Below are 17,615 nucleotides of genomic sequence, written 5' to 3'. Positions count from 1 at the left end.
CCTCAAACCGGGGCAGCGCTGCTGTTCCCACAGTGGAATAGATACATGGTGCAACTTTAGTCTCTAAAGGAAGGGCAACAGAAAGGCTCTGCTACATCACACACACACCCCTGCTGCTCTTCTCCAGCCTTCATCCTCCTCTGCAGGGATCCCTACCACCCTGACTCAAACAGTGTGCCACCATAAAGTAGCCAAAACTTTGGAATAGCTGATGAAACTCAGTGTAGGTGTGTGTGGGGAGCCTCCCTTCTCCTCCCTGCTGAGAGGCCAGCAGGAATTCAACAACTTGCCAGGACAAAAAGCCTGCACAAAACCCAGCACTTTGCTGCCTTCCCCCGGTGCTGTGAGGCAGAGGCAGAGTCCAAGGGATGTGAGCACCATCATTTATTGGAAGAGGGAGCACAGTCGTGGGGAGAGGCCCCTGCTGGAGCCATGGCAGGACAAAGCAACCCCATGGGGAGCAAGGGGCTCCAGGCACAGGTCACCCCACAGCACCACAGCCTCCCTCCTCCTTCTCCAGCCCAGGGAGACACTCCATCCCCTGGGGAAAGCCAGGAGGGACACTCAAGGCATGCAGGAATCTTCACAAAGCCATTGCTGAGGTACCAGAGCAGCAGCAGGAATCCAGGGATGCTGTGAGGCCGGTCTCCAGTACCTGCTGCTCCAAGGTGCAACATAGCTGCTGCTTCCACTTTTCCAGAACTCAGGTCTTGCAGAGAGAGATCTTGCTGTCAGCTCTCCAAGCCTCCCTCGTTTGTCTTTCCATAATGATCCCAAAGCTTGCATTCCACACACTAGCCAGCAGTTAGCCCAATTCATTACAATGTAGATCTACCTGGGAACTGAAGGGAAAAAAAAAATCCACTCCCATATACTAAGGCCTGGCAGAAGATATTTTTTCCTGTGGTTCCCCCTCCACTGATTAAAAAGCTTTAAAAAATAAGATTAGAAAGCAGAACAATCCTTCATGATAAGATTAAGGTCCTTGATGTGTGACTCTGTTTCAATGTGCCCAAAAACTGTCGAGCTTTCTCCTGCATGAAGAGTTGGTCTCGAGTTCCACCACAGGCCACTGCTTTCCAAGCCCTGGTCATCTGCAGAGGGAAGAGAAAGGATGTGTACAACACAGTCAAGGCCAAGGACAAACATCTTGTGACATCCTGTTCTAAAAGGCTGCAAAAATAAACAAAACTAACAAGGGAAATCTCACACCCAGGAGGAACTTGCCCACCACCAGTTACACCTCATAGCTGAGGTGGCAATTTCTGGGGTTTAAGGTCAACAGTTTCCCAGGTGAGTGCTCCACTTCAGGGCTTTCCCTTACTTGCTTCAAGACAAAAACCCCAAAGCACAAACCTATTAAAATTCACTGCCCTGAAGATATTCCAGAATGATAGAAGAAATTCAAGCACAGTTTTGGAGTTTATTGCCAACCAGTTCAACTCCTCCAGGAGCTGCTGGGCCCCAGGTTGTTTTGATCTAATGCCATCCTCTACAGCAATCTGGTGCTTTCAGTTTCAGTAGGGTCCCACAGCACAAAGGAGGAGCCAAAACCCAGGAGTGCCTCAGTCTCTGCTTGCAGAAAGGGCACCCATGAGGTGTTTCTGCACTCCAGGAAAGCCTCTGAGGATCCTCTGGTAAATGCAAGGAGACAGGCAGCACCCTGAACTGGAAATAACTGCGCTGCAGGGAGCCAGGGCTCCTGTGGGTCACAGCAGGAATGTCCCACACAGCCACAGAGTGGCTTTGGCCCCACTGAGGCTCAGCCCAGAGCTGGATAAGCTTTCTTAATAAAAAACTGCCTGCCAGCAGCACCAGAGCAGCACAATAACTCCCCAGAGGCCAGCAGCAGCACAGACTGCCCTGCTGGCTGTGGGCAGTGGGATTTCACTGCACACCTGTACTCTGTCACCACACCAGCTGCCTCCCTGTCACCCCCAAAGTTTATTTATACAGAGTCATTAGCTCTCAGAGCAACACAACCCTGGTGAGGACAGGAGGAGAAATGGAAGTGTTTAAGAAAGGTTTATTTTGGGAAGAGGAAGGAATTACTCTGGCTGAAGGGTATTTATTTGTCAGAAGAAATAGGTTTCACAAGACAGCTCTAATGCAGGGACAGATCCCCTCTCACTGCAGTTTCCTGAGGACAGCCCTGCACCTTCTTGGGATGGAAAAACACTATCACAGGAGCCCCCAGTTGCAGTTTAACCCCTCAGCAAGGACAGCATGTGTTTGCATCCCCACTGAAGCTACCAGAGACCTCAAGTAACTCAACCCAAGCAAATACCTAAAAAATTATGGTCCAAATCCCCATGTCTAAGTACACTTAGACTTTATCTAAGCCCAGCAAATAGGGATATTCCTCGATGAATGCACCCTGCCTGTGAGTGGTGAAGATTGTAGAGAGATCTGTTTATGCCCCAGAGGGCATTTGTAGGCTGCTGTGACTCCAGCACAGCTGTGCAGAGCTGAGGAGCAGAGCAGCACCAGCCTCAGCACATGGTACAAGGTGCCACACTGCCACTGGAGCTCTGTACTGCCACAGGGTCAGGATAAAGCAGGATAAAGCCAGCCTATGCTGCCTAAGGCACACAGCCTTCCCCACTACCCAGAAACACCCTAAAAAACACAGGGTGAGAAATACCTTCCTGTTTAACCTTTATACAGCACTTCAGAGTTGCTCTGCCCTGAAAAGCAAAAAGGATGAGCTTGCTGCTGTCCACTCAAGGTAAAAGGTGCTGCCACCACTGGAAAAAGGAAGGTTTACTTTACTGCCAGAGCAGTCATGCAAATTCCTTTCTGGGTGAGACTTCCAGGGCCAAACATGCTGAGCAGGCCACAGCTGAGGCTTGGAGGAACATAAAATGACACCTCTGGCTCAGCATCTCCCAGCCTTGGTGTAAGGACAGCCCTGACAGTGCAGGGATGCCTGTGCAGCAGTTCACAGCTCCATCCCTCACTCCTCAAGGGACAAGGGCTGCACTGCCAGATAAATCCTGCCTGGGAGAGCAGTGGCTGCTGCAGGGCTTACCGGTGCTGGTGGCCTGAAATGGCTTGGCATTTTCCTGTAGGACATTTTCTCTGGCTGCACTTGCACAAAGGCTCTGTTGAGCAAACCACTGTCATTCTTCCTGCTCGAGGAGGACAGGTTCAGGGACCTTGACAGGAAATTCACAGGCTGCACCAGGAGAAAAAGTGTAAGGAAAGAAGAAATCCAGCCCGTCATCCACATCCACACAGGCTGTTCAAAGGCAGCTCCAGGCTGCTACTGCTGCTTTGCAGAGTTTTTTCAGAGCAGAGCCAGCTCTGCCCCTGTTCTGAGCACACAACCCCTCACCTGGGCTCTTTTGAAACACACAGTCTTGGGGAGGGCAGGCAGGTTTTGTGTCATGTCTTCATCCACAATATCCAGGGCCAGAGACTTCCGGACCTTCTTGATGGGGCTCCTGCGCAGCTGGGGAATGTAGGGACACCAGTGTCAGCACAAATCCACCCTGCAAAGTGCCACCCTGAGGGCCCAGGTGCACACCCAGGCCACAGCACCCCAGTTCTGCATGGCACCAGCACCTCAGGGGGAAGATGTGTGCAGCCTTCCCCACCACAGGGCACAGCAGCTTACAGTGCCCCCCTCCTGGCACCTCAAGCCACCAGTTCAGAGGAGGAGCTTTTAGTAGGAAGGGGAGGCCACCAGGAAACTGAGACTTTTCATGCCATCCCACAGCCTTCTGAGAGCCCAACTTGCCCCAGGTGTTCCAAGTGTGCCAACAAGCCCTGAGCTCAGCACAAACCAGGACACTCCTGGAGATACTTTAAGCAGGCCTTAAATTCAGGCACCTCTTGCCGATTAAAAGAAAGCAGCCACAGGGCTAAAAACATTTTGGCACCTACAGCATGAATAAAACCAGACAAAACACTCCTTAAGAGCAGGTTAGCAGCTGGTACTGAATGCACAGTCAGCTCACCCCTTGTTTCCTCTTCTGTTTCTCAGGCTTCACATCATCTTCTATGATGAGTTCGATGCCAGCTTCACTTCGGAGCACCTCCTTCAAGTCTTCTTCCAGGTGAGGAGTCTGGGGCTGGGGTGGAAAGGCAGAGAGAGCACCAAGCAGTCAGAATCTCTATGCTGGGCAGGCTCACAAGCATTCCCCTCAATGGACAATGAGGTCAGGAGAGCCCACAGTGGGAGGGCAAACACAAAAAACTATTTGCTTCCCAGCTGGAAAAGATATGGCAAGTCTTCTGCTAGCCTGATGGATTTACAGGATGTCCAGGTGCAGGGACTTATCAGCTGAACCCCAGTGTGCCATCAGGAGACCTGTGTGCACACAAGGCCTGGGAGATCCAGCTCCTCAGGGAGGCCTAGGCAGATCATTTCCCAGCTCCTCAAGGTCATCAGTATCCAAGCACTGCAGCCTGATGCAAAGGCAGCTTTTGGCATTTTTAGCTGGTTTATAGAGGAGCTAAAAGTCCTGCAGCTCCTTACAATGAAATGATCACTGTGACAATGTCCCCTTCACCCCTCCCCTCTCAGCCTGGCACTGCCAAACTGCCCTTTGTTCTGGTTCAGATAAGAGTTTGCTCACAGCCCTGCCCCAACCCCGTGTCTCATTTGCATTCATCAGCCCCACCAGGCACAGCCCTGCCCAATAATTACCAGAGGTCTAATTGGTCCATATTTCTCCAGGGCATTTTTGAAAGGTGTGGGAGTGTGAGGTGTGTTGTCCACCACATATGTCTGATCTGGTGTGACAAACCTGGAAGCAGAGTGAAAAAGACAATAGATCAGACAGGCTGTAACCCACACAAGGCAACAACCCAGCCAGCAGCTGAGCTCAACAGAGATCACCTGGCTGTGCCCCCAGTGAGCCTGGACACTCACTCCCTGCAGCTCAGAGAAGAGCTGTTTTGGGGGAGAAAACAGTGATTTAAGGAAATCCCCAGCCTGCCTTGCCCCTCTCTCAGTAATACCATGACAAGTTCTGAGAGCTATGTCTGAGCTGGACCAGACTCCTGTGTGGAAAAGGGAGGACTTACGCTAAGTTCTTCTGGAGCAGAGGGGTCTTGTCCCTGTGCAGTGGGGTGGTGACAATCACCTTCTGGCTGCACACAGGCGTGGAGGTCAGGGAAGGGTTCTCCAGCTCTAGTGTATCCTGTTTGCTCCAGAAGTTCAAGAACTGCCCAGCATAGGAAAGAAAAATCGAAGACACTCAGTCTCAAGCAGCCCAGCACTGCATCACAAGCCATTACTTTTCCCAAAACATGAGGGAAACCCTGAAGTAGAAACAACCCTCCCAAACCAGTGGGGGTCACAGACTCACAGCTCTGTACATGGGTGGCACACAAAAGCTGCCAGAAGGTGCCTCACACCTATAAAGATTATTCACCTCCCACATGGGATGAGCTGATACAACTATCAGAGCTACCAACTACAGAGTGAAGAGAACTCTCTCCCTGCACTCCTGGTAATCCCAGCTCACCCAGCTATTCCAACTCAGGCTGGCAAACATGAGGGACAAAGTGTACACGTTTACAGGTCTTGCACTGAGCTGTCTTCAGCTTAAATTATGAGAAAACAAGCTGTTAGCTCTTCTAGGGTTTTGCTTTCCAGCAGCCAGTAAGGGACAGCTGTGCTTCCACAAGGAACAGTGTTTGCACCCAAGAGCCTCTTGGAAGAGAAAAGCTGAGTTTGTGACATTCACTGATGGCTGAAGCTCAGCTTGAGGCAGGGCATGCACTTTTGTCTTCTCACTCAATCCAGATATTCCTGCCTTTTACACTCTGCAGAGCTGTACATTATGGGACATTATGGGTCCTGCTCTGATTTCTTCTTTGTGCTGGGCTTTCATTCAAGGTCCACCTGAACCCATGACAACCTCCATTTTGGACCCTCCTGTGGTGCCTCTCCCATGTTTTCTGCTGCAGAAACAACAGAAATAAAGGCCTGGAAGGCACAGTTGGGAAGGGTCTGGACAATGGAGCTGCAGTAGGAACTGTTCTGGAGAATGCAGCAGCCTTTATTGTGATTTATAGACACCACTTCCATATGAGACACTAGTGGGTCTGACCACCACAGTGTTCCAAGGTGATGTGTGTTGGAGACCACATGTGTGGACACTGGGAGTCACAGCAAAGGCTGAAAGATCCTGAGTCCCTTTTCCAACAAAGACATGGCCAGGAGCATTTCCATAGTCACAGCAGGACAGATCTGCACAAGGTGTTTGCTGCCCAGCCTGTCTGTGTGACTGAACTGCAAACAGACAGGGAAAGGAAGTTTTTTTTTCTGGTGCCACTCTGCTGCCCACAGCTGGGGCAGAAAAGCCCTGGGGACAGCAGTAATGCCCTGGGGACAGCAGCAGTTTGCTCTCCATCACACCCTGGTATGCAGATGCCCCTCACACAGGGTAGCTGGGCTTTCTCAAAACTGCAGTCACTCCCAGATGGAGACATAGGCTGCTGCTCCCACAGGAAGGGCAGCACTGAAGAGAAGCAGTGCCAGAAACCAACTCTGAGCCTTCTTTTAGCGCAGGAACACACTCTGCACACTGGCACGGCCTCATTCAAGGCAGGAGGAGCACAAAGCTGGCAGAGCTGATGGGCATACATGACATTAGGGCAAGAAGATACCTGAGATGGAGAGAAGGGCAGTGTCTTTACAGGGGTGCCCTTGGGCGTCATGCTGTTGCAGGAGTCCAGGAAGGACATGCTGGTGCTGGCGACGTTCTCCGTGACGGGCGAGAGGGACATCTTCCTCTTCTTCTGCCTCTTCAGCACCGAGGGCGGGGTGCCAAAGCTGCCCTCAGCGTGGGGGGAGATGGGGATGAGCTCTCCCTTGCTGCTCCTGCTCAGGTCAGAGATGGTGTGGCCGTCCAGGCGGTACTCAGTGACGCTGGGCAGTGTCGGGGCCGCCTCGCCGGGCGCCGGTCTGGCCGGGCTGGCACTGCCGCTGCTGCTGCCGGCCAAGGGCTCCTCGGGCAGGTCAAACTGGGTCAGGTCACACCACCCATCCGGGTCCTGCACACAAGGGAAAGCGTCAGCAGCAGCCCAGGGTGGCAGCTGAGCAGACAGACTGGTGAACTGGGAGGTGAAATAAGTGGGGGTGTGAGATGGCACCAAGCTTTGGAAAGAGCCTGGCCAGGGACAGCTCAAGCCCTGCTCTCCTCTGCCACAGGCACAGCTGGAGCCAGAGCAGGGATCTGACCCAGCTGATAGCTACTGCTTGTGCACAGGGCAGGTTTTTCTATTTATGCAAGGCTGGTTTCCCTGTTTGGTTCACAGCACAGCTGTTTAAACAGCTGCACCCCTCAGAGAGGAGACAAAAAAAAACAGCTGGGCAGAGGGCTGAGGACAGAGACTGAAGAAAGCAACTATCACCCAAGGGCAACCCACAGTCTTGGGCACACCTGTACAGCTGGGCACGGGGCTCTGGTGTAACCTGCACAGCTGAAAGCAGATTAAAACTAACCAGACCAGTTCAGAAATGAGCTGCTTCACAGCTCCACCCCAGCAACACCCAGCACCACACAAGCAGGCCCCAAGGGCCCACAGATGTGCTGCTCAGCCTCAGGCACACCCTCTTGCTATACAGAGGCAAAGTGACTCCTTCATGCCTTAGGCAGGCTGGGGGCTGCAGAAGCCACTTCCCTCTGATGGCAGCAAAGTGCCCTGTTGATTTTAGCCAGCCTCCCACCCTGGTGTGCCTCTGTTACCCAGGGGGCCACAGCACAGAGTGGCTGAAAATAACCCATTTCAGTGAAGCTACCTCCACTGAAAGCAAATGGTGGCAGTTATGCCAGCGTGAAGGGGTCTGTCCTGCAAAGTACAATGGGAATGAGCCAAGCCCAGTCTGTCCTGTCCTATCCCACCCCAGGACAAAAAAGGGCAGCCAGTGAGCATGGGCCTAGAACCATTACAAAAAGGAGAGCTGGGCACACTCTAGCTGACAAAGAAGGGCTGGAAATGAAGTTTGCCAGCACTTACAGCCTCCCACACAGGCAGATCCCATGCACAATGACATCCAGCTAGGAAAAGCTACAAGCCCACAGCAATACTGGCAGAGCCGGAAAGGTCTAATCCAGCCCTGGAAGAGAGACAGGGGGAGGCTGCAAGGCAATGACAGACCCAGTCCTCCTCAGGGTGGATCAAGGGGATCCAGTAAGTTCACTCAAATAAAATGGGCAAGGATAACACCCTAACAGTAACTGCAGGAACAAGGGTCTGTTACTTACAGATTCAATCATGTCCAGAGCTTCACTGAGGGCTGGGGCACAAGCTGGGTACAAATAGTTGGCAGCTTCAACAACCCATTTGTACGGTGACTCGACCAATGAAGTGCCATCCTCAGGCACTGCATCATCTGGGGTCCCCTCCACGTTCTGCTCTGCCACTCCTGCAGCTGGCAGCTCCAAGGGCAGCTCCTGCACACCTGTCACTTCCTCATCACTGACATCTTCTTCCTTTATTTCAGAGATATCCACTGGCCAGCTTGGCAGGACATTCTTGGCACATACAATAAGGAAAGCCAGACATCAGCAGAAAGCAAGGGAACAGTGTCAAGTCCTGGGGACAGAGAGCACCTGAACACATTCAGCTTTGCCCACTCTACCTGACCCTGGGTTTGTTCCAAATCCCCCTTCTCCCTCACTGCTCTGCCCCATACACTGCCTAGAGCCCATGCAACATAACGAGCACAGGACTCTTTAATTGAAGATTTCACTTAACAGTGTCCCAGGAGAAAGTTGTACTTAGGCTGAGCATGTAGCACTAGTTCTGTGTTTCCTATTTATCAGGAGCCTGCCTTCAAAAACTACATGCTGTCTTCATGAAAACAATTGCTGGCTGTACTTCCCTGCTTCCTTTTTTAGAGGAAAGGAACACAGTATCTCTTCACCCTGCTCCCACACACACACTGTCTGGAGCAGCTGCCTCCTCCCACCAGCAACAGCACAATGTAGCCAAAAGAATATACAGGTCTAAGACAGACTTGATGCTGGGATTGGCAAGGTAACAGCTCCAGCAGACTGCTGTCCTCTGCCTGGATAACACACTCAGGCTCCCAAAACACCTCTAGCTCCTGGAGGGAAAGATTTGGGAGGCTGGGGAAGGCACAGACCGTCTATGCAGACACCAGGCTGTGGAAAAGGCAGTGGGAGGCAGCAGAAGGGTCGATGAAGAGCTCCAGAATGCATTAGCAGGGCAGGGACTGACCCAGCTGCCTGCTACAAGTGCAATACCTGGCTCTCAGCTGTCGTCTGACTTTGCCTCTCCTTGTTATCCACCTCCACAAGCAAGTACAGAGATTTGGACTCCTTGGTTTCATTGAGGAAACCTCCCGTATCCACCTTCCTCTTGATGGTGGAGTTCCAGTGATTCTTCACAGCATTGTCAGTCCTGCAGAGAGACAAGGGAACAAACCATCACTTATAGCAGCTTTAAAGCACAGCTAGCAGCTCCACCACACTCCCCATCCCCATCCCAAGGGCCTAACACACACCCAGCAGGGAAGGCAGCAGTGACAGAGGGGTCCTACCTCCCAGGCAGCAGCTTGGCAATCTCTGCCCAACGGTTCCCCAGGACCTTGTGGGCCTCAAATATGATGCGATCCTCCTCCTCTGTCCACGAGGACTTCTTCACCTCAGGGTTCAGGTGGTTGTGCCAGCGTTCCCGGCACTGCTTCCCTAACCGCCCTTTCAGGTGCTTGGCTATCAGGGTCCACTGTTTGGTGCCATATTTTTTAACCAGTTCAATTACCTTTGGAGAGAGTGAGAGGGAAATAAGGAAATGGAAAAAAAGAAGGGAAGGTCAGTGCAGTCATCTTCAGGCTTTACTCTTCACCTTTCCTGGGACCAGGTAAGGGCAGACAAAGGAAGGCCCCTTTGGAGGAAAAGCTGGAGGGAGCCAGCAGGGCCATCAGGTGTTCCAACCCTCATGAGAGCAATGATTCTGCCAAATTTGTGTAGAAGGCTCTTTCCATGCAGACATTTTGCCACAGGGCACCTGTGAATGCAGATGACCCCTTACAGAAGATGGGGTGGAGACTGGCAGGTGCCCAGATGTAGAAACACATTCCCATTTCTGAGCAAGGGCCAAGTCCCACCTGCTCCAAGGCTCCTCTGCCCTCCCTACTTCCAAGGGCCTTGCTGTGTGACAACTGCCCCCATCAGTGTGGTACACCCAAGACAGACAGGCCTGCAGCTCCATGCCCTGACAGCACCAGGACATACAGGGAGAGATCCAAATTCACTTCAGAACCATCCACTCTGCCTCTTACCCTCCACCCAGGGCTTTGTCACTTCTGCCAGAGCCCCAACATAAATGCTTCTGGGCACTGAATCCATTCTGGGCTCCTAAAATATCCAGGGCACAGTCAGGATGAAACAACCTGCAATGTTCAGCCAACAAAATCCTGGCTGAAGAGTTCTCAAAGAACATTCCTACCCTGCCAGCTGTGCTGGGCTGAAAGGTGCAGGTAGAAGTGATGCTCATGTAACAAATGTCCCTGCTGCAGACTCTTACCTTTCAAGCACAGAAAAATGGACCAAAGATGCCAAACTGAGGCCAAGGAGCTGGGCCAAAGCAATGAGGAGAGAGCTGGAGCCTAGCCTGGCCAGGATGGGTAGGCTGGCAGTCAGGACAAGGCAAAGGGAAGGGGAAAGTAGGCAACAACTGCTCTGCTGCAAGAACAGGGAACAGCATCAAAAGAAGCTTCCTTAGAGCTTGACAAAACATAATGGGACCAAAAAGGAAAGAAGCTGGGAAGCAGGAGTGTTACAGAGAATCTGCTAAATTAGGATGTTCTGTACCAGAAAACCTTGGTAGAATTGAGATTTCACTCCAACTTTCCTTAAGTACAGCAAGATGATGAGTCTGAGCTGGCCCCTCTTGGCTGACTCTGGATTCAGCAGAGAAACGGGCTCACAGAAGTCATGATTCACGCAGCCAACCTCAGACATCCACTCCAGCCTGCCTACTGTGGCACAGGAAATGCCAGTTTTATTTTCTCTTAGATCCAACCTGGCCAGGCCAGGTGGAGACCTGCCAGCAGGCAGATGAATTAATTCCCTTTTCAGCTCTCTCCCTTGGCAGCCCACTGTAGCAGCACTATGTGTAAGGGAGAAGGTGTTTACCTGGAGAGGCTTAGATTCACATGACATCCCAACCATGGCTGCCTGGGCTGCTCAGGGCAGGGCAGACAGAGCTGCTCTCACAGGTACCCACCAGGGAGAACAATTACACACAGTGTACAACACCTGAGGATGGGTCTGACATCTCCACCCTCACTGCAGACAGGCAATCCAACACTCTGATCCTCTCAGCCCTGACTCACCTTTTGATCCTCCTCTTTGGTCCACGGGCCCTTAACCAGGTCTGGATTCAACACCCTCAGCCACCGGTACTGACACTGCTGGTCACTGCGGTTCTGGGAACAGCAATGGGAAAGCCTTGAGTTAGACCAGGGGCTCCAGAGGCCCAGAAACCTTCCAAACTGACAGCAGTCCCCATACACACAGGCTGTCCCACAGAACACCAGCAGAAGCACAGAGAACACATATGGAGCTCCTGAGCCCAGGGCACCAGACACAGGGACAGGAACCTCAATTTCTCAGCCCAGCTCCAACAGACTCACCATGGAAAGCCCTCTATGCAGGAAGGTCTCCCTGCCCTGAAGCAGCCCCATTTCACAGCTTGGAGCTATGAAGTCAGAACATAGTCAGCAAAGAGTCCCACTGCACAGACACAGGGAACCAGCAACATGCAAACACTGGGATTCCCAGCTGAGCATGGGGTCACTCACAGGAAAGTGGCTGGCCAGGAACTTCCAGTCATTCTGCCCATAATGGCTCACTAACATCTTCAGCTGCTCATCCTGCAAAGAACAAAAATATCCACTTTAGATACACTGAGGCAACACACACCACCAGGCTGATGACCTGAAAAGAACAAGTTAGATGTTTTGAACTGTCAAGGTTTTGTTGGCATTGTGTGTTCAGGGAAGGAAGGCAGCTCACACCAGTGTTTAGCAGCCCTCCAGTACGTGGAGCCCAACTGGAACAGACTGGTTCTGAGCTTTGTACTGAGACAAGTTCATACATTAGGTACAAAACAAGAGCTCAGCTCTGTTCCTTTACAGTCTGGTTCAAACCCTGTGGCAAGGGCCTGTTTATCCAGCCCCAAAACACTCCTGACCAGACAGTCCATCTCCCAGCCCAGCCACTGGTTTTGTCTGGCCAGGAAAGCTGACTGATTGAAGTGTATCACCACCTGCACAGTGCTTTTTCAGTGCCACAGGATTCTACAACATTTCTTTTGTCATCCCTGCTACAGCCTGGGTATGCAAACTCCTACAGCTCACAGAAGGCCTGTTAGAGACATCCTTGTCTGTGAGCTCTGGATAGTTCAGTAATGAAATTATTCCCTGCCCAACGTGAGCCTAAGGCTTTGATCCCTCCACAAAGGCCACCTTACTTGGTGCTCTAACCCCAGCTGTAGTTTTCATACAGTATAAAACTGATAGTGAAACTGGGAGGAAGAGAATATCCCAGTTAACTTCAGGCTCTCAGCCAGGATGACTAAGCCATAATCCCAAATGTCAATTCTCTTTTGCTCCAGGAAAAGGAGTACATTTCCACTACACATTTCAGCTCATTGGAGGCCTCAGACATCATCTGGATTCCTCTGTGCTCACAGGAGTGCTGCAGGCAGTGGTGTTTCACTCAGTACTCACAGGCTTAAGTTAAAAATGTTTGAGCTCTTGTTCTTCAGGCTGCACTTCAAACTCCCCTGAACCTCTAAGCCTCATTCAGGCCTGAGCTCAGTACAAAAGACAGAAGGTCCTCTCCAGTAGTAAGTCAGGCCAGCAGGTGAAGGCTGGGGTGGAGTCACCCATACCCAGGGTGCCATGTCAGAGGCACCACCCCAAAGCACTTCTCTCGGTAAATGTCAGGCTCTCACTCACCTCTTCTGGTGTCCACTTGACTTTGCACCTGCCATCCCGCTGCTCCGGCACATCCAAATCTGTATCCTGGTAATGTGGCTCATCCTGGTCCTCACTAGGGGGGGAACAAAGGAAGATTATCATTTCTACCTGATAAAAAAGCAGGAGAGGGAGCAACCTCCACCATACAGAGCAGAGCTCCAGATCTCCCCCTTCCAGCACCGAGCCCCAAGCTCACCGACACCCACCCACACACCCTAGGCTGAAAGGAGATCCTCCACTTTAGGCACCAGCTGGCAAGTTTTATTCTGCCCAGAGCAGGGGAATGAGTATTTCTTTCCATTTCTTTCCACTTCTGTCCTTCGGGGTGGACTTTGCATGGGGGCACCCAGGCACGGCTCAGCAGCTCCAGGACCGCTGGCGCAAAGGGGCGCGGGGAGCGCTGAGGGGAGCGGCCGCAGGGCTCCCGCTCGCCCCCGCTGCCGAGCGGGCAGAGCCGGGGCGATGTCCCAGCGCGGGTACCGCGGGGCCGCCGCCCCGCATCCCGCTGTCCGGCCGGCGAGCGGGAACGGGGCGGCCGGGAGGAGCCTCCCGCGGCTGGGAGCGGGCACGGGGAGCCGCGGCACGGCGGGGCCGGCACTCACCCGCGGGCGCGGCGAGCCATGTCGGGCTGGGCCGGGCGGGCCGGGCCGGGCTGAGGGCCGGGCGCGGGTCCGGAGCGGCGGCGCTGGCGGCGCTTTCCTATCTCGCGCCAACGGCGCCCCCCCCCGCGCGGGGCCGGGCCGCGCATGCGCGCCGCGCCTCCCGCCCGCACAAAGAGGCGCGCGCGGGAGGGCACCCGCCCGCCCCGCCCCCGGCTCCCTCAGGGAGACTGCAGCGAGCCGGGACACCCCGCATCCAGCCCCTCACCGAGCCGGGACACCCCGCATGTACCCCTGACACCCCGAATCCATCCCTTCACCGAACCGGGACACCCCGCATGTACCCCTGACACCCCGCATCCAGCCCCTCACCGAGCCGGGACACACCGCATGTACCCCTGACACCCCGCATCCAGCCCCTCACCGAGCCGGGACACCCCGCATGTACCCCTGACATCCCGCCTCTACCCTCACACCGAGCCGGGACACCCCGCATCCAGCCCCTGACACCCCGCATCCAGCCCCTCACCGAGCCGGGACACCCCGCATGTACCCCTGACACCCCGTATCCAGCCCCTCACCGAGCCGGGACACTGCATCCACGGTCATACCGAGCCAGGACACCTGGCATCTATCCCTACACCGAAATGGGACACCCCGCATCCACACCTGATACCCCGCATCCAGCCCTGCCACCAAGCAGGGACACGGGGCAGGAACATCACACGTTACAGAAGCACAGAATATTCCAGGCTGGAAGGGACCCCCAAAGATCATTAAAGTCCAGCTCCTGGCCCTGCTCAGGACAGCCACAACAATCCAACCCTGTGCCTGAGAGCATTGCCCAAATATTCCACATATCCTGTCTATATCAATGCAAGAGCTGTACACGTGGATATTCCTAACCAGTAGCTCCCAAAACACAAAGCAAGACTTAAAGTGTGACCTTACTAAGGAGCCACTGACAGGACAACCACGGGCCAGCCCTCAGAGTACATCCCTCAATCAGCCATAGCCCACCCTCACTGCCCCTGTGCTTAATAAACGGCAAACAGAAGCTCCTCCCTCTCCCAAACTAGCTTAATTAGGAAATCAGCCTGTTAATTGATTACCAGAACTATAAAATTGCTGTAAGTAACACTAGTAGAACAGGGTCAAGAACATCAAAGGGTCTTCCCAGAAGTTGAAGGTATGAGTTATTCTGTTTTCTAATTACTTCATTTATTTCTTAAATGCTAAAAAAAAAAAGTGGGTTTTAGTCTCTTAAAGAAGACTTTCCTTCTAGACTGACTACACAGCCCTATTACAGTAAATTTAGGAGTTATTTTTCACTGTTTAACATGCATTCAAAGTAAAGCTGGGTTTGGAGTACAGCCATCCTCTTCCCTGGCCTGCCCAGTCCCTCAGGAAGGAGCTGGAGGTGAGGGTTATCATGTATAGGACTTAAAGTGAGATGAGAGCTGACCCTCAACCTCTCCCAGAGCCAGAGCCTGGGTTTTGGTGCCTCCTTCTCAAAGGCACTTAATATTAGCTGGGCCCTCTTGACTGCAGCAGTGAGGATGAAATGCCTCTATCCCTTGTACCAAGCTAAGAGTAGAGATATACAGGCTGAGGTAAAATAAGTACAACTTCAGGGAGATGCCACTATGACCTCTGAGCAACGAACAGGCTGTGGTGGAGCTGTTTAACCCTAAAAGAGATTGATAGGCTGGATGCCCTCCTTCATGTCCCACATCCTGCTCAGCTCCTTGCAAGACTGAGAGAGGGTTTTGCCAAGAGTAGTCCTGCTACTGTAAATCTGTAATCCATTGGTGAATAGTAGTGAACAGTAACAGGTTTATCCTGATCTGTCTCCATAATCTAGAGAGCTGCTGGATTCTGCACCATGCTGTCTACCCAGAAGCACAGTACCAGCATTCTGACCAGAAAGGAAATCCTGGAAAATGGGTTCTTGGCCAGCTTCTCCAGCCATAGCTATTCCTCTCCTGTTGTGAGCTATTACAGGGACTCTAGCAGTCCTTCCAAACACAACACCTGGGAGCTCAGACACAACACCTGGGAGGTTCCTGTGGACTTGGATGACGCAGCAAGTGGCGGTTCTCTGTGTGTTGTCAAGCAGGTGGAGTCTCTGAGCAGCTGTGTGAAGGCTGAGCTGCACAGCCTGACCCAGGGCATCTCTGACCTCAGTCTTGTCTGCTTCTGCAAGGCCCACCATGGCCAGACCACATTTGAGGTGTCTGGTTTGCCCTGTGAGCACCTCAGCAGAGAGGGCTGCCTGATGAATGTGGCATCACAGAACACCTCTACGCCTTGTAAGAAAGACAATCATGCCAAACCACTGGAGAGCCTGCTCTTCAAGAGCTCTGAGCTGTCTGGAGACGTCTCAGCCCTTGGGAAAGTGCCAGTGTCCGGGTGGGACATCTCAGCAATAAAATCCTTTATGGATACCAGCATGTCCCTCGATGTCAGCACTGAGGAGTTTTGCTTACTGGGATGCTCCAAACCAGACACATCACCCCTGGAGACCCCTGTGGTGATTCCTCTGACTTGGCCTGGTGCCTTCAAGAAGCACCCCACACCCTTCAAGAAGCTGATCCACAGGTCTGCCACCCAGGAGACCCGGCCGAGTGACGCAGACGCTGTCCCAGTGTTTCTGCACGAGGCTCTGTGATGCTGCCGCCCCGGCTCCAGCTGGAGCTGCTGGGTGCCTGGCCCCTCCTGCGAGGAGCAGGGACCCACGCTGCAGCACAGAAGACGGAGCCAGCGGCTTGAACGGTGATGGCAGCAGCTGTTGACAAGCTAAATCTGCCCACCTGGGGTGGCTGAGTCGGCACTGGTGATGGGGAATGTTTGGGCTGGTGATGGCACCCCCGAGAGCCGCAGCCTTGCTGGCTCCTCCTCCGCCCCGATCCCTCTGTTTTGTATTAGCACAATAAAGATACAAATGTCTCTCTGCTGGTGGTCTCTGACTCTCGCTACCCTCTCGGCCTGAAGCTGAGCCCCCTCAACACCCAGGGCCGGTACAACCCGGCAGGGCGCGGCCCCCTCCGGCACCGCCCGGGGCAGGGTCCTCCGAGCTGGCCGTGCCCGAGCCCCCGCCCCGCCCGCCCCCGTTACCTGCCAGAGGGGTCGGGGCGGGTCCGGGCGGAGAAGGGGCAGCGGGACGCGGCTGCAGCCCCGGGGCCATGGCTGCGGGGCCGGCGCTGCCCGCCGGGAGCGCGGGCGGGGCCGCGCCCGGGGCTGCGGATCCCTCTCCTGGCGCACCGGGAAAGCACAGCCTGGCTGCGGGGAGCGGCCCTCGGGCACCCCCGGCCTGGCACCCGCCTGCCTCATGCACGGTGTCATTGCTCGTCCTGGCCGCGGGAACCCGGCACCGGCCACCGCGCAAGGACCATTTCCTCTGTCGCATCCAACCCCTGCTCCGAGGGAAGGAGCCCAGGCCATCGCACCCACCCATTAGATTTTCACACTCTCCTGTTAGATCTCACCCCATTCACACAATCCTGATTTTCCTCTCCTGTCTCTCCTTACAGCAAAGAAAGGGAGGAGGAACTTGTTAAAACAACTTTTCAGGACGTTTATGGTTTGATGAATACCAAATGTACTGTCCCCCTCTTCTTTTAGGGTCAGATTAAGGGGTAATGAGTTATGCTGCATGAGAGGACAGAGACAAAGAGGGAAAGCAGCAAGAGTTGCTTGTAACAAACTTTTATGAATCACAGCAATAATTTTATTAATTACGTGCCCAACCTGCTCCCCCTGGCCTCACCTTCCCCTCTTGAAAGCACTCACCTACTTCTATTCCTTTGAAATTTTATCAGTCAGCGATAAATGTTACATGTATCACACTCCCACAACTAAAGTGTTTCTAGTTACAAAGTAAGTTAAAATACTTCCAGAGGGCCAAAGGGACAGCTTTGAAAGAGAGGCATAAGCTACTTGTATTTCACACTAGTAAAAAACAATTGATTCAGTGAAGAAAAATTTGTTTTTCAGCTGTCAGAGAGGCCTCAGAGACACCCAGAAAACAGGGAGCTGCTTGT

General features: G+C 53.3%; 1 protein-coding gene across 1 annotated transcript; it reads right to left on the bottom strand.

Moving 5' to 3' along the window:
* Positions 1–378: 378 nt before the first annotated feature.
* On the bottom strand, positions 379–17,065 carry MYBL2 (MYB proto-oncogene like 2; the record flags this gene model as incomplete). The annotated part of the gene is made up of 15 exons (XM_084218096.1): positions 379–1,094; positions 3,032–3,178; positions 3,338–3,454; positions 3,963–4,076; positions 4,655–4,754; positions 5,035–5,174; positions 6,625–7,011; positions 8,226–8,495; positions 9,231–9,387; positions 9,527–9,747; positions 11,324–11,416; positions 11,792–11,863; positions 12,953–13,046; positions 16,690–16,827; positions 17,061–17,065. The coding sequence occupies 15 exons, from the start codon at positions 17,063–17,065 to the stop codon at positions 966–968; spliced, it is 2,184 nt and encodes a 727-aa protein (XP_084074222.1). The 3' UTR covers positions 379–965.
* Between the last annotated feature and the right edge of the window lie 550 nt (positions 17,066–17,615).

The sequence above is a fragment of the Fringilla coelebs genome (assembly GCF_963513975.1).
Source record: "Fringilla coelebs genome assembly, chromosome: 18".
Lineage (NCBI taxonomy): Eukaryota > Metazoa > Chordata > Aves > Passeriformes > Fringillidae > Fringilla > Fringilla coelebs.
The sequence above is the reverse complement of the archived record's forward strand: the minus strand, read 5'-3'. Positions and strand labels throughout refer to the sequence as shown.